The 15526-nt window shown below is 48.6% G+C and overlaps 1 protein-coding gene across 4 annotated transcripts in view; it reads right to left on the bottom strand.

The window, feature by feature from the left end:
- Positions 1 to 17: 17 nt before the first annotated feature.
- Positions 18 to 15526, bottom strand: part of ABL2 (ABL proto-oncogene 2, non-receptor tyrosine kinase) — a 45937-nt gene continuing 30428 nt past the window's right edge. For 3 of the 4 annotated variants that reach the window (XM_051805798.1, XM_051805805.1, XM_051805807.1), the window contains exons 2-11: positions 14623 to 14793; positions 13615 to 13910; positions 12714 to 12986; positions 11887 to 11971; positions 10074 to 10251; positions 9323 to 9507; positions 8878 to 9030; positions 7936 to 8025; positions 6816 to 6989; positions 18 to 6219 (exon numbers count right to left, since the gene is read on the bottom strand). In XM_051805798.1, coding sequence (XP_051661758.1) covers positions 4523 to 6219; positions 6816 to 6989; positions 7936 to 8025; positions 8878 to 9030; positions 9323 to 9507; positions 10074 to 10251; positions 11887 to 11971; positions 12714 to 12986; positions 13615 to 13910; positions 14623 to 14793 — 3302 coding nt within the window. In that variant the 3' untranslated portion in view covers positions 18 to 4522. The remainder of the gene's footprint in view (positions 6220 to 6815; positions 6990 to 7935; positions 8026 to 8877; positions 9031 to 9322; positions 9508 to 10073; positions 10252 to 11886; positions 11972 to 12713; positions 12987 to 13614; positions 13911 to 14622; positions 14794 to 15526) is intronic. The other variant, XM_051805814.1, reaches the window with a different exon arrangement.

Genomic DNA, 15526 nt, shown 5'->3' with positions numbered 1-15526 from the left:
TGAGAGAATTAAATTAGAAAACCAACCAAAATATATTACAATAACAATTAAAAAACAAGACCAGTTGACAACACTGGTAGAGTGATTGGTGATTAACGTGTTCAATTTTAATTCATTCCTGCCCTCAACGAGTTCACTACCGATACAACCAACGTGCCGGGCCGAGCCCATCGGCCTCACAACAGACACATGGGGAGAACAACCTCCTTTGGTACAGACATTGCTCAGTTGTCCCAGAACCTCTTGTTACCTGCCTCCAGGGAATGGGCTGAGGGGCTTGTTCTACACTCCAGGGAACTGCAGCATGATCCCAGTGCCACCGGTGCAGGACAGTGCTGGTGGAGGTTTCCATGTGTGCTGCAGTCACTACCTTTCAGTACCTGCCAGCTCCCCATCAGCAGCTGGGCTGGGCTGAGTGTGTTACAAGAGGAGACAGCAGCCTGTGGGCTCTGCAATAACCATCTTCTGGAGCTGTTGGTGCTTGTCACAGCTATGGATGCCCCGGAGCCAAAGCCTGCCTCAGGTAAGTGGTGGGATGCTGGGGTCGGGATTGCTCTGTGGCTGCACAGTGTAACCCCTCCCACCCCTCATTCTCCCCCTGCCTGGTAGGGAGGGGCTGCTCTATGTCCCCCCCTTGCTGTGGGGTTTAGTTCCTGCTGCCCACAGAGTATGGTCTGCCCCATAAGTCCTGCATAAACCCACGTGGTGGATGTCAACATGCACGTGTTGGGCTGTGTGTCACTGACACGAGGCCAGTGGTGCTCAGGAGGAGCATCCTGTGTGAGGGGGACAAGGACAGCCCTCCCTCCCTGTTGTGTTCTGCACCAGCAACGCTGCTCCTTTCAATTCCCCTTTCCCAGTGGCTAAATTTGGTGCAGTCCCACACCCAGACTCTTGGCTCAGCCTCACCCCTGTCCACGCTAACGAAGAACATGATTAAATCGAGTGCACTGCTTGGGGATCAAAAAGGGTGTACAGTGCAGGGAGAAGAGAGAATTGCACCTGTGAGTCAGCTAATTCCCACAGTGGTAGGAAGAGAAAGTGCCCCACTGAGCTCACTCTGTGAGCACACACTGTGCTTGGCATTACTGGGTCTGACGTGGTGCCACCCGTGTTGCAAAGACGACGACTTTAAATTGCAGCCCATACTAGTGCAAGTGAGAGAGCCCAGCTGTGACAGTGTCCGTGCCCCCGTGGCTGCCTGACAGTACTGGGGAGAGGAAACAACAGGATCCATGCCTTGTCCCCTGCCCCAAACAGTGGAGCAAGAAGCGCTCTCCGCTGGGACAAGTAACAGTGTTACCACCCATACGCTCCTTTGCAAGGCTGAAAGCAGAGAACTGGCCACAGTGGAGACCTTTAAGGCTGAAGAGAAAGCCATGCCTAGCTAAAGGAGAGGGAGCAGTAACAATTTCGGGAGCAGCTGTGGAAGGAAGAACTGGACAGTGATTTACAGCAGAACCAGCTTCCCCAGATAGCATCCTTGTGCTATCCTGCCAGACGGCAGTTTGGGAATAAAACACTGTGGGGCAGGAGAAGCAAGAGCAATTCTGCAGCCTCTTATTTAGAGGGAAAGAACCTGCTGTCAGGTCAGCACTACCTCTGCCACCATCTACCTACCTGACATACACTGATAGGTAAGAGCAGAGAAAATGCTCTCCATGGGAGTGACAACAAGCAAATTCCCACGTTTTTCCACCACAGGAGGGATCAGCACTGAATGGGCTCCTGTGTTGGGCACTCAGGTTGTGGAGTCTCCATTCTTGGAGATACTCAAAAGCTGCCTGGACCTTGTCCTGGGCAGTGGCTCTGGGTGGCCCTGCTTGGGCAGGGGGTTTGGACCAGGTGATCTCCAAAGATCTCTCCAACCTCAGCCATTCTGTGACTCTGGAAAAGCAGTCGGATGCTGCCCTGGCCCACTGCCCATCTCTTCTGTGGGGGAAGAAGAAACCAAGGTGGCATCTGAAAGGAAGTGGGGATGGCCAGTGGAGAGGAACCAGTGCTTTGTTGTACACAGCTGGTTTCTTTTGAAAGGGCTGCAAGAGGAGAGTTCTAGTAGTTAGAAATTCCATATTGCTACTCTATCACTTTTGCTGGAGCTTTTCTGGAAGACTGGCATTCAGGAAAAGAAAAGGCTTCTTAAAAAAACCCCTTTGTCCTTGGCTGAGCAGCAGTACAACGATGACACTACAGCAGAGGATTGTCTGCTGGGGCAAGCAAGACCTGCCCTTCTGCCCCAAAGAAAGCTCCCCTACCTTCTAAATCCTTCTGATTGTTTGACAGGCCGTGTGAAGCAATGCCACAAGCAGCCTTCTCTTTGCAGGTCACCCTTCCAAAGGCAGGTAGTTTGGATGCACACCTTCCATAAAGATGACTGAAAGAGATAAGGTAAACCACAAAAGCCCTCAGTAAAGTCTACAAGATAAAGGGTTTGGTGCTCAGCTGAGTGTGGCTGTGGAAGAGCCCCCAGGGGATCCTGGGCACGCTGGATCCCGATGCAGAACTGGACAGCACAAAGGGCTGCTTGGCTCTTTTTGTGCCCCCTCATTTCACTTGGCCAGAGAAGCTTCATGTGGTCCATTGTACCTCAGATGCTGCTGCTCTGCTGTGCCTCCACACACCGTGACACAACGTTGTTTGCCACAGACCAGGAATAAAAGGAGGATTGTCAGACACCAGCCCATTTCTAAAGATTTTTCAAGGCCCCTGTTTCACTGTGCTCTGTGGGAAAAGCAGGGACACCCACTGAGACAGCCCAGCCTCCCCAGGACCAACAGGGTGATGCTTCTAGACAGCAGTTAAGTGCTCACCTTCCGAAGTCACACCTGGCCCCAGCTCCACTCTAAAAGCAGCACAGTCACACTTTGAAAACAAGTTTAAAGAGCATTTTAGCCAAAACCAAAAGATTTAAGGTGTAAAGCAAGTGAGATCCTCTGTCACCAACAGTGTGAAGTGAACAGCAGCATGCAGGGTGATGTTTATTTGGAGTCAGGTATCAGGCCTGTGTCCTTCCTCTCACAAACCAACAGCTGAGGTCTCCCTACTTGCCAGCACATCTGCACCTCGGGGAGTTGTCTGTAGACACAGAAGATCAGCTCTGTGAGGCCACAACAGCCTACAAACAGCACCAGGACCAAGGGGAGACAATGTCAACCCCTCAACTTTGGGACTGTGAGAAGGCATCAGAGCCCCAGTGGGGGCCCTTCAAGGCAGAGCCATAACTTCTGTTGTCACCTCTCGGGCAGAGGAGTGCACAGTTTATGTGCATGTTCCTACAGCACAGCACAGGATTCTGGCCTAGCCTTTAAAATACAGGAAAAAATAGAGATGCTTGTGCTTCCCCTGTGTGCTGCCATGCTTTGTCACCTTTGGATGCAGGGAAGCTGGAAGCCTGCAAGACCGGTAAGGGCTAGAACAAATCCCAGGAATCTGGCGCTGTGAAGGGACAGCTCCGGGGAATCCCTGTGGTGGGCAGGCCAGGCTGTACTTCCCGGCTCTCCAGCTGGCCCTGCAGTGCTGGGACTGCTAAAGGAATGTGGAGAACAGCCAGGGGTGGTGGAGGCTCTGCCTGACCTACAGTGGGTCCTCAGGGGGATCAAACTGAAATGGGGAGTCAACCTGGTAACAAGTTAAAAACAATCTATAGCTTAAAAAAGAAACAACCCACCCACCCCAACAACAACACTGGCAAGTTGTGCAAGAGCCCCAAACTACTCAAAAACGACCATCAAGCAGCACCCGTGCTAGACCACTAGAAATAGGTATCAGTGAGTGAAGGCTGTGTGGTGGGGAAGGGGGTATTCCAGTGGTAAGTCTGCCCAGCATCCCTGACGCTTCTGACACAATGATGATGAGAACATGTGGTGGATGAGGTGGACAGGAGGGAAAAGGGATAGTTTCATATATTAACTAACTTTGCAGTTCTCATTACAGCAGCAACAGTGCTGTGGAAGTTAAGCCATCCAGGCTAGTGCATCCACCTCCAGCAGCTCTGAACACTGTCAGTGCATTAGACCTTCCCCCCAACTGCACGTGACCCTCCCTTGGGAGCCCCTCCGGCTCCGACTGCTCGGCCGTCGGTACCAGTGGAGCCCCAGTGCTTTTCCTTTGCCTTGTTGGGAGAGCAAAGCACCCGTGAGTGCAGACAGGGCAGGATCTGTACAGCAGAGCAGCCTGCAGCCACCCCAGTACTCTGGCTGTCACATCAACCATCCTTCCCAGAGCGAGAACCTGCCATGGTTCTCCTGCCTCTCCAAGGGAGGAGCAAGGAACTGCCTTCCCTTGCCACACCGAGCAGATCAGCCTGATTAGGTGGGGACAGATCCTCGATGTTTGCCCCTTACAGCTTTAATCTACCCTCTCCATCCCCATTTCTTTGAGATGAACCTGTAAACGTGAGGAGAACTCAGTGATCTGAGGTACTTCACATACTCAAGTATCAGTCTTTCCTTTTGAAAGCATCAGTACAGAAAAAAAGTCCCCCCCTCCCCGTGCGTGTTTCTCTTACCCAGATGGACAGTAGCTACCTTTGCACCACGTCGCTGATTTCTTGGACACACGACAATAAGTTATTAAGGACAGGGTTTGCCCCGGGAACGCCAGCAGCTGTCGAGGACACCTGCAGCTCCTGCAGGCTGAGTTCCAGTTTGCTCACGGCCTCCCGGAAGGCGAATTTGTTGCGGGTGTGCGGGATGCAGTCCACGTAGCCTGAGCAGTAATCCAGCAGCTGGTGCCCCGTGTCCACCAGCTGGCTGTTGGGGGTGGGCTCGGCGATGGCACTGGAGAGCAGATCCGCGCACTCCAGCAGCGCCTCCTTGCTGATCTTGTCTGCGGGGATTTTCTCAGCTGCCTGTTTGGTCTTTCTCAGCGCCACCTTCGCGCCGGCCGTGCCGTTGGCCATTTTCACTGGGGAGGTGGAAGACGATGACAGAGGCACTTGAGGTGGAGGCATCATGGGCCTCCCACATTTTCCACCAACAGGTGCTGCTGCTGCTGCCGCCTTCTTGCTCCCTTCACTCGATTCCAGTCCGTGCTGCGCTCCCGCCACGGGGCTCAGCTCTTCTGCTGCGTCGGAGCAGGCAGCCGGCTGCTGGAGGAGCCTCATCACTGGTGGTGGAGGGGGAGCACACTTTGGTTTTACCCGTCTGGGCCGGTCCCTGTCGCCAGAAGAAGTGACCTGATGCTCAGATAAGAGCTTAAATTTATTACCCTGAGAGTCTGTGCCAATGAGCTGCACGTCTGCTGGAGTGTGTTTTAGAGTGGGTGAGATTAGGACTGGCACTTTGTGGTTATGAGTGGTTGGAAGTATTGCTGCAGCCTTGCCTGGAGATGACCACCCCGGCCTCTCGCCATCCTCAAGGGCCCCCTGTCGTGAGCCACTGTTTTTTTCTTTTCCCTTAGGAGCTGCTGCTAGCCCTGGACCCTCCTTTTCTTCCAACGTGGAGGGAGTTCGGAAGGGGAGTGCTGTGGCACCCCTTGGCAAGAGTTTTGCTTTTGGTCTCTCTCTGGTCAAAGCAGGGCCTTCTTCAAACCTTTTGGGAAGCAGGTCATTGGCCCTCCCCGTGCTCTCATCGGGCTGAGAGGAGGTGGACACAGTCCGTTCCAGCTGAATTTTTGACCTCTGGGAATTTCTGGGAAGGGTCATTGCCATCCTATCCTGTTCTGGAAGCCCTGAGGACATGGAAGATGTAGAGTTTGACCTTGGAAAAGGCTTTGAAGCTTCTTCACTGCCAGTGGGTTTTCCTGCTCGTAAACCCAGTGTCTTTTTAATCAAGCGTGGTGTAAAGAAACCAGTGATGCCCGACCACCCTCCGCTGGTGCTCACGCCCCCACCGCTGCTGGGCCCTGTGCCATCATCGTTGTAGAAGGTCCTCTGCACAAAACCCCCTCCATAGCACTTGGGGGGTGCCAGGCTCGTGTCCTGCTGCGTGGGAGCAAAGGAGAACCCGTCCACGTGCTGCAAGGAAGCAACAGAGGAAAAGTTACCCGTCAGCTCGTATTTCTTATGGGGCTGGTTCTCCATCTCCCGGAAGGAGCTGCTGCGCTTGGGAGGCGTGGGAGCATTCCTCTTCTTCATAAAGGAGCTGAAGAAGCCGCCTTTTCTGTCCCTGGTGAACGTGGTCTCTTTGGCATCCTCCAGCAGGCTGCTGGGTGACTTGTCCCTCTGCTTGCGGGGCAGCGCAGGAGACCCAGTTGTTGGCTGTGTGCTTCGGATGAAACCTGGGCAGAGGAAACAGCTGTGAATCCACAACATCTATTTCCATTTCCAGCTCCCTGTCCTGCAGTGGGCTTTATGCACCTGGAGTATTTACCTGCCCAGCTGCTGCAGAGATAGAGAGGAAGTGAGCACTTTTATTTTATTTTTAATTTAATGTTTTCCATTTCTGCGTGTGACTTGTCTGCTGCCTATACTGAGGAGGCCACTTTGGAGAGAGAGATCAGAAAAAATTTGTTCTTTTATTCCAGTTTCTTACTCCCTTCCTGTACTTTTTCCCTCCTTCCTAAACACCGTAAGTATTAAAAAAAAAATCTCTTGTTGAATTGTCAACTTCAGTTTTGAAGCTGTCATTTAAAAGGAAGCAGCAAAACTAAATATGAAAGAAAAAAATGCAACGGGATTTACTAAAAGAACATTGAAAAAGCTGCAGTGTTTTCTGTTTGCTGGTAAATAATTGGGCTGCTGAGGTGGCCAACAGCCCTCATGACACAGCAGCACAAAGCACCTTCCCGTGTCGTGTTGTTTGGTTTTCTTCTGTTTCTCTGGGAATTTACACCCAGAATTTGTGGCCTCACTGCCCCTGTCCCAGTGCCCATACCTGGTGCTGAGCTGGAAGCCGAGTGCTCCACAGGCTCCTGTGTTCCTTCGATGTTCTCCTTGTTCTCTGCCTGTTTCTTCAGTGTTCTCGTCTTGGAGGGAAGAATGGGTAAGCGGGGCAAGTAAGGAACTATGGATGAGGAGGAGGCTGTTCTTCCAAGCTCCTCTGCTACCTCTGTATGGAAAAAAAAAGGAATAGTTGAAACACAGACCAGCAGAGGAAGAGGAAAAAAAAAGATCTGGGTCTTTACTGAAAATCCAGACTGGTAGGAAGAGATCCATGACTGAGAAATACATAATTTATGGATTTAGTTTTTGTTCAAGTCTAGAAGTGTTCAGGGTCAGATGTTTTTCATAATGATTTCAAACTCATTTGCATCTTTATAAATTCAGACAAAAACCCCAAGGAGTAGGATCTGTACAAGAGGTCTAATACAAATCTAGCTCTGTGCTGGGTAAAGGGTTGATGAAGAGCTAAAGCCAGCACTGAATGCATCTGCCTCTGTTTTTAATCAAGGTGCCTCCTATTGATGCTCCTGGGATCCCCCAAATCTGTGTCCTCTCTGGATCTGGATCTAAGCTGCTTTGCACTGCACCTCCCTATTGGAAATGAAGACTACATGTTTCCTTCCCAACACCAACAAAAGGTATGTGATTGGAAAAAAAAAACCAAAGAGAAAAAAACCCACAGCCTCCGGGCCACACACATTTGTGTGGCCACTGGATGTGCCTGTTGTGGATCTACCCTGATAAAATTCCATCTGATGAGTTTTTTCTGTAAGAGGGATGTGGATGGATAACTTTCATATTTGATTTAAAAATTTGGCAGATGCTCAGACATTTCTGCCTGTCTGCTGAGCAGTATCACACCCCTCAGCCTCCTGGTTGATTGTATTTGAGAGCTGAGTTGCACAGATTTGCTCCTAGAAGTAGCTAAGTAGAAAATCCAGAGATTAAGGCACACTTTTTAAAAATGAAGGCTGGGAGAATAATATTTCGTGACCTAATTGCTGCAGTCAGCAGGGGACTGTGATATGCATTCATCTTGCTGTCTCTCTCCATCACTCACTATGGGGTAACCTCCAGTGCTGTTTCAGGAATAAAACAACAGCAGCTCTCACCCTCTGAGATGCTCGAGTCGTGGAACATGGTTTCAAAGGCCTGGTGGGTCTCAGCAAAGGAAGGTCGGTCTGGTGGGTTCCACTTCCAGCCTGCAATGTCAGAAAGCAGAGTGAGTCTCAGTGCCTGAAATGGGTAGGAGATGAATTTTTATTCTGTCCAAGGAGACAGAAAGTCAGACTCTGACCTACTGATAAGCAGGCTTTAGAATTGTTCACAGGTATTAATTCATAGCAGTCAGTCACCCTACTGTATCCTAACAAACCAACCTTGAAAAGAAGGAACCAGTTCTAAAAGTCCTAGCTCTCTGCACCCTCCACAGGTTTTTCTGCTCTCCCTTTCTCTCTTTCTGATTTTTTATGGGCAAAGGACAATTCCAGATTTGCTACCCTGGGTGCTTGGACTGAACACATCCAGCCCAGTCACAGATAGCAGTGTGTGAAAAGCTCCAGGTAACATCCTGCTCACATGCTCTTAATACTGAAATTCAGGCAGACCATCCAAAAGAGGGATGTGTGCACCTCATGGGGCATAGAGGAGGAGAGTGCCTTGAGCCTAGATGGAACTTGGAAAGTTACAGAGGGGGATCATAACGAAAAGTGTAATTTCTGTAGTGAGAACCCACACTAGAGGAATGTACTCTGGAAACAGTGTCTGTTGGTATCACCAGAAGGTCTGGAAAGTGACTGGCATTCTGCTCACTTTGCATTAATATCACATGAATTCCCAGCTTTTGGGCTTTTGTCAGCTTGCTGAAGGTTTTTTTTAAGCAGTGATACCCTTCCTCACTACCCAGCTTCTTTGTTTCCTACCCGAAGTCCACCCTGACTTTCTGTGACGTGCTGGGGACCAGGTATGGCTGGAGACAGATTCTTAGATCCCTACACTATAGATCCCTCCCACACCCTCAGGCTTTGTCCCCCAAACTGGAAGAAGATACTCACATGCCCTCATGAGTTCATACACCTTGGGAGGGCACCCCTCCGGCTGCTCCATCCGATAGCCCTTTTCCAGCAGATCGTACACCTGAGAGAGGTCGATGCCTGGGTACGGTGACATTCCATAGGTAGCAATTTCCCATAACAGCACCCCAAAGGCTGCAAAAGGAGGAAAACAGAATTCCTGGTGATAAGTCTGCCCTCCTCTTGTGTTGCTCATTATGCTGTGGCCTTCACTGCAGCTTGAGGCAGCATCGTTTCCTCACAAATACCTCAGGCCAGTCTAGGTGAAGACATCACGTGCTAAGAACTGATTCACGAAGTTGTGGCCAGGCATGTGACCATCTCCTCCCCACACCTTTCTGCCCAGGCCAGAAAGCAAGTTACCATCTAGGCTGGCAGAGAAAAACAAAATGGACAAGAAAAAAGCACTGAAGGTGAGTTTTCTTACCCCACACATCTGATTTGATTGAAAAGGTGTTATAGGCCAGGCTCTCGGGAGCCGTCCACTTGATTGGGAACTTGGCCCCAGCGTGGGCTGTGTAGGTATCACCAGTCATGAGTCGACTTAAGCCAAAGTCAGCCACCTTCACCACGTGGTTTTCTCCAACTAAGCAGTTCCGTGCTGCCAAGTCCCTGGACAAAGGAAAAAAGGACACTACTGCAGCAAGAGCAGGGCTTCTGAATACAGTCCAGGGTCCCACTCTCCTGAATTGGGAAGCACTCTATGGACACAGCAGGTAAAGGCAAGGTGAGCTTTGCCCTGAACAGTGTCAGAATCTGAGGTAAGTCAGGATTAGGGTTAATTCTTTAAATTCTATTAAATTTCCAATAATCATAGCTGTTACGGTGAGAAGTTTATGTTTCCTGAGGATAGGATGAGATCAGCAGCTCATCACATACTGGTAATTGGTTTATGACATGGCTTTATCTGGATTAAAACAGGACTTGAGGTGGGCACTGTCTGGCACACGGGGTACAGCACAACACCTACTGCTGTCAGGCACAAGATTATAAGTCTGCTGTGAAAGTCCTGGGTATGAGGTACTGCAGGACAGTACTGAAACCAACAGCCAATGGATAAGTGTGAAACCTAACTCTGGAAAAAACCTCCCCAAAATCAGGAATTCCTGGGCCTCCACACTGGTGCCTGTTCATCACTGCAGTCTGAAACTGCACCAGCTCCACGAGACTTCACCCACCTGTGAATGAAGTTCTTCTTCTCCAGGTACTCCATGGCAGAGGAGATCTGGGTGGCCATGTAGAGCAGCACAACAGCACTCACTTCCTCCCGGTTGCAGTCCCGCAGATAGTCCAGCAGGTTCCCATATGGCATGTATTCCGTCACGATGTAGAAGGGTGGCTCCAGGGTACACACACCTGGCAGTGAGGAGCAGGGAAGCATGTGAATAAAGTTTCACAGGAGCTCCTGATTTAATGTCCATTTTTTGGATTCTGGACCAATGAGTGTTTCTCTGAAAAGTGAAGACTTCCATCTAGCCAGGTCAGTGCAGCCCATCGTAAAACTCAGTGCTTCTGTCTATTTATCTGTCCATCCCCTTTATGGATAGAAAGGAACATGTCTATGAAAGTACTGCTATTCCTATATAATAGACATGAAGCAGTAGTTCTGTTCTTTGGAAGGTTACAGGATAAAATAGGAGATATTTTGAACATGTCATTTGCTTTTCTTCCTCTCCCTGCCTTGACAAAGCTAAAGAGTGGCCAACTGGAAGCAGGTACCTGTCAGCTGGCAAGATTTCCAGACTGAAACGTCACTACAGAGTAATGTGAAGCACTCCCATGTGCTGGGTAAGGAATCAGCACGGTGGGACCTGCTCCTGAAGCAGCATTCTTACACATTCCTGGGATGGCTACTTGCTGCAGTCACTGTACAAAGCATGTATTGGTGGAGGAGGGGGGCAACAGGATACTCTTGTCACATCTCTGTGAACTCCCCCTGCAGCACCAAAGGCCTGTTCATACCCTTCTGCACATGCAGGAGTAAAACACAACTATGCTGAGCATCACAAAGAGCAAAGATGCAGCTCTGTGATGACAAATCTCCGAGTCTCTGCTCCTGGAACCAGACAGGGCTGGGCAGACACTTCATCTGTGCCTGTTTTTTAAATGGGCACAGAATAGTTGCCATTAGTAAGTAAAACCCTTCACATGCTTCACATTTCTCCTTTCATCCTAGGCTTGGCTTGACAGCTCCGCTCCTGAAAGCAGCAGAAGCCCAGAAGCAATTAAACACTAGTAGAGGTTTAGGGTGTCTCCTTAAGAATCTTTGTACATGTAGAATTAACAGCTATGCAGACTATTTAATAATGATCATCATATGGTGCATCTGCCAGTGAGACAAGGGGGCTCAGCCAAGCTGTAAAGCCTGTGGATTTCTTCCAGTCATGTGGTGTTTGATCTCATGTACTTATTTGGTGATACACAGGGCCCCTCAGAGCAGCAGCGATCTGCTGTCTTCTGTTTAATTAGGGACTAATTTGTTCTCTTCAGTGCAGCCTATTCTATAAACGTCCCTCACTTGAGAAGTACAAAGAGCAGTATTTGTTGTGCTTCAAATATAATTTTTCCTTTCACTTCCAACTTTCTTACAGTTTTGTTCTGTTCTCTCAGGCAAATAAGTCATGGAAAATAATTTTGTAAATTTGATTCAATAGGGCAGAGAAGGAATCTGAGCCTGATAACTGAATCCTGGAGCATGTCTGGGGCCAAGGGCACAAACTAACAGGAGGATGATATTGCAAATTTTTATGTAACACATAGTTGTGCCTCAACAGCAAAGTTGTCTACTAATGTGACTGTATTTGATGTTTTATTTAAAATTAGTGTCTCAGCTCCAATATTACATAAAGCTGTCAAAAATATCACCCCATAACCTGACCTGATTCAAAAAGTTATATAAGTACAGCAAAGCTGCCACTGCAATTAAACAAGATGAGATTTTGCCAAAATCAAGACTAAGTAAGAACAGAAAGAGCAACGTATGTCACTGACCTAACAACTGCACTAGATTTGGGTGCTTGATCTCCTTCATCACAGCAGCTTCTTTCAAGAACTCTTCCACCTCCATGGTATCTTCCTAGATAAATAGAGAGCAAAAAGAAGGGAACATTTATCTTCATGTCCAAGGTCTGGTTAACACCACACATTCAGGCTGAATATAAATGATGGCTTCCTTGTGTCCATTCTGGTGTCTTGGCTTTTACCAAAGCAAACTGTAACAGCCCTGAAGAGCTGCCTGGCTGGCCCAGAGCACAGTGAGGTGACAGATCTGCAGTGCCCAGACAGTGCCAGACTGGCTTGTTTGGTAGCTGTTGTGTCTAGTGAAAGACCCTCAGGATCACTGACTTAGCTATAAAAATTAAGTCTGAAAGCTCCCTTTCTTAGAGAGCACACAGAATTGCAGCTGTTAATGTTGAAACAAACAGAAGGTTTTGAAAAGAAAAGACAGATGGAGATGCTGCATTTTTTTCAGGAGTGGAGGAAAGGTTGTAGAAGGTATTTCCAACTCTTCTAATTTCTTAAAAGTTCCACAGGTCCTCTGGAGGAAGGGACGTCAACCTGGTAACCATTTCTACAGATCTGATTTGGACATGCAGTTCCTGCTGGGCCAAAATTCCAACTTGTTTCCAGGCACATGCACTGGTATAAGTTTGATAAGGTACCTTTGATCTGCAAAGCTACTCTGAAGCATGGACTTAATGCAGATCAGCACTCTCCATTTTCTCATACTCATATTATTAGGTGGTGTAATTTAAAATACTTCAATTTCCTTACTCTGTTCATAAATGGTGGCCAAATGAACAGTGCTGAAAACTCACCTTTAATGTTTTCACAGCAACAGTGAGGTTGTATTTCTTCCAGACCCCCACGTACACCTCGCCATACTGCCCTCCCCCGAGCTTGTGCTTCATGGTGATGTCAGTCCTCTCCATCTCCCACTTGTCATGGATGGGGGACACTCCATAGACAGTGGGCTTATTGCACTTGGGTGCTGGGTAGTGCAGAGTTGTCACCAGGCCATCTGCTACTGTTGAGTGATGGTGCACGAGCTCTGCCAGGGTGCTGAAACGGCTTTCTGCTGTCACATAGACCTGGCAAGAAACAACCAGGAATCTGCTTAAATGAAAGGAGCTGGAAGCTTTCAGTAACACTGGAAAACAGGTACAGTAAAAATGTTCTTTTTAAAGAGTTGGAGAAACAGACTTTAGAACATTTGTTCTCATCTTGTTGGGCAAATGATTATTAATCTGTGGGACTTTAACTTGCTGAAGGCAGCTAGAAATAAGTTATCACTTAAGAGCTGTGCTGCCTCCTGCCTCGTGCTTTACAGGACTAGAAACTGGAATTCTTAGCCAAGCACAAGGCCTGTTTTTGCATCTCTCAACACAACGTATTACTGTTTGATCTAGGTTAAAAATGCCAACTTACCAAAGCTCTGCTTATTTTAAGTGGACCAGTGGAGGGCTATCACCACCTCCAACCACAGCTGCCTTGCTCCTTAGATACTTTCAGCTGGGACAGGTACTGTCTGCACTTCTCCAAAGTGCTGTTTGGTGAGCTACCACCAAACTCTTGGCACACTTCTTCTTTTCTTATATTAATAAACCAGCGGACCTGTTTTCTCTCACATCTCCCTCCCTTAACAGCCTGCAACTTGAGATTCTGCACCACCTCTTAGTTAATACCCTTATACCCTTAGCACTGTCCAGAGATCCTCACCTTCCCATCCGAGGTGGTGTTGATCCTGTAGTGGTAAACACGTCCTTCGTACCTGAGCGAGATGGACAACTGCCCTGGGCTGCTCTCGCTTTCCCGCACCAGGAAGCTGCCGTTGATGAGGCTGCTCAGCAGATACTCTGCTGCACTGCGGGACACGGGCCCGTGGTACCAGGAATGCTTTTCCAGGCTGTTCACTGGCGTGATGTAGTTGCTTGGTACCCAGCCCTGCCCGTTCTTCGAACGTACCTCGCTCCACTCACCATTCTGGTTGTAACCCAGGACTCGCAACTTCTCACCTTTGAACAGAAAGACAAAAGCAAAGTAAGTACAGTGCAAGCTGTTGGGTCTCAGGGAGGGAGAAACTCAGCATCAGCTGAGCCTGGGTTGGTGGCTTAACAACAAAAATCATAACTAAACTGCTGTACGTCAAGTATTTATTGAGCAAAGTTTCAGACAGAATACCTATGATACTGCTCCCTAATTTACTGCAGTGAGAGTGGTGAACTTAAAAAGCTTCTTGTACTCCAGCTTTTTAGACTAGAAAGACTTTATTTGCTTGGAGGGATGAGGTTTGTCTCCTTGAAGCCTTAAATGACACATGATTTGAAACACTTCTGCAGCAGGTCTTATTCTGACATATGTACTGACCAGAAAGTCCCTTTGCAATGCTCAGTTCTTGATTTTGTCCCGTGTGAAAGTGCTGAGTTCTGTTACCTTCCATAATGCCACCATTTCCCTCTGCCCCTCCCTACAACAGGTATCTCACAGGGCAGTGATCTGGGGAGCCTGGAACAGGAGTGGGCAGGACTGTGCTTGTCCGAGGAAAACTGCCCGGCAGGTGTCCCTCCAGCACCAGCGAGGGACAGACCGTCTGCTTACCACCATCAGTGCAGGGAACAAACTTCCCTAACTGTGCTATTCCCATTTCTATCCGGGCAAGGATTCCACTTTCTGTTTTCTGCTGCCCAGTTGCCAGGCTGGCAGCTGCTGTGTGACCCCCAGCCCTACCTTTGGTGATGCTGAGGGTGTTGTCTCCGCTTGCTACAAAATCGTAAAGTGCAACAAAGAGATTGGGGTCGCTCTCAGTGGCTCCGAGCAGGTTCTCCTTGGAGCTCCACCTGATGGCTTCGTTCAGTGCCTGGGGTTCCACATCGCAGCCGTAGGGGCGGTGCAGGGCCTCTGGGAAAGGAGCAGAAGAGACAGTTATTCTGTGTACAGCTGTAAATTATAGAATCAGGGAATACCCTGAGTTGGAAGGGACCCAAAAGGATCGCTGAGTCCAACTCCTGGCCCTGCACAGGACACCCCAGCAATCCCACCATGTGCCTGAGAGCCTTGTCCAAATGCTCCTTGAACTCTGTCAGGCTTGGGACCATGACCACTTCCCTGGGGAGCCTGTTCAGTGACCAACCACCCTCTGGGGGAATAGATCAAGTTTATCAAATAGATTTAAATAGATCAAAACCCCAGTGTACAGCAGAGCAATGCTCCTACAGCATACTGTGCCCTTAGGGAAAGGGAACACCACATCTGGACTCTTAAATCAGTGGTTTTCAATCCCACGTTGTGGACTCTTCATTCTATAGGTCCCTTCTAGGAGGGGCTGGAAAAGATGGTTAACTACCTATATACCAAGTAGCAAACTACATATATAAAATTTCTATTTATGATTTATTATATATATGTCTATTTATATATGCCTCAATTTGATTTTTTTTAAGCATTCATATATATAAAAAATCAGTGCAAAATTAAAAGTGCTTTTTTAAATTACATGAAGCAGCGCAGGAAACCTTTCAATGACAAAATGTTACGTTTTATATCTTTATGGTTCCTATGGTGGGCGTAGACAAGCCTGGATCTGAAACCAGCATTACAGGTAAGGCTGAATTATGACACAAATTAGATGTAT

Source organism: Manacus candei, unplaced genomic scaffold (genome assembly GCF_025592945.1).
Source record: "Manacus candei isolate 608988 ecotype Guabito, Panama unplaced genomic scaffold, ASM2559294v1 h1tg000005l, whole genome shotgun sequence".
NCBI classification, from domain to species: domain Eukaryota; kingdom Metazoa; phylum Chordata; class Aves; order Passeriformes; family Pipridae; genus Manacus; species Manacus candei.
This window is presented reverse-complemented; position numbering and strand designations above follow the sequence as displayed.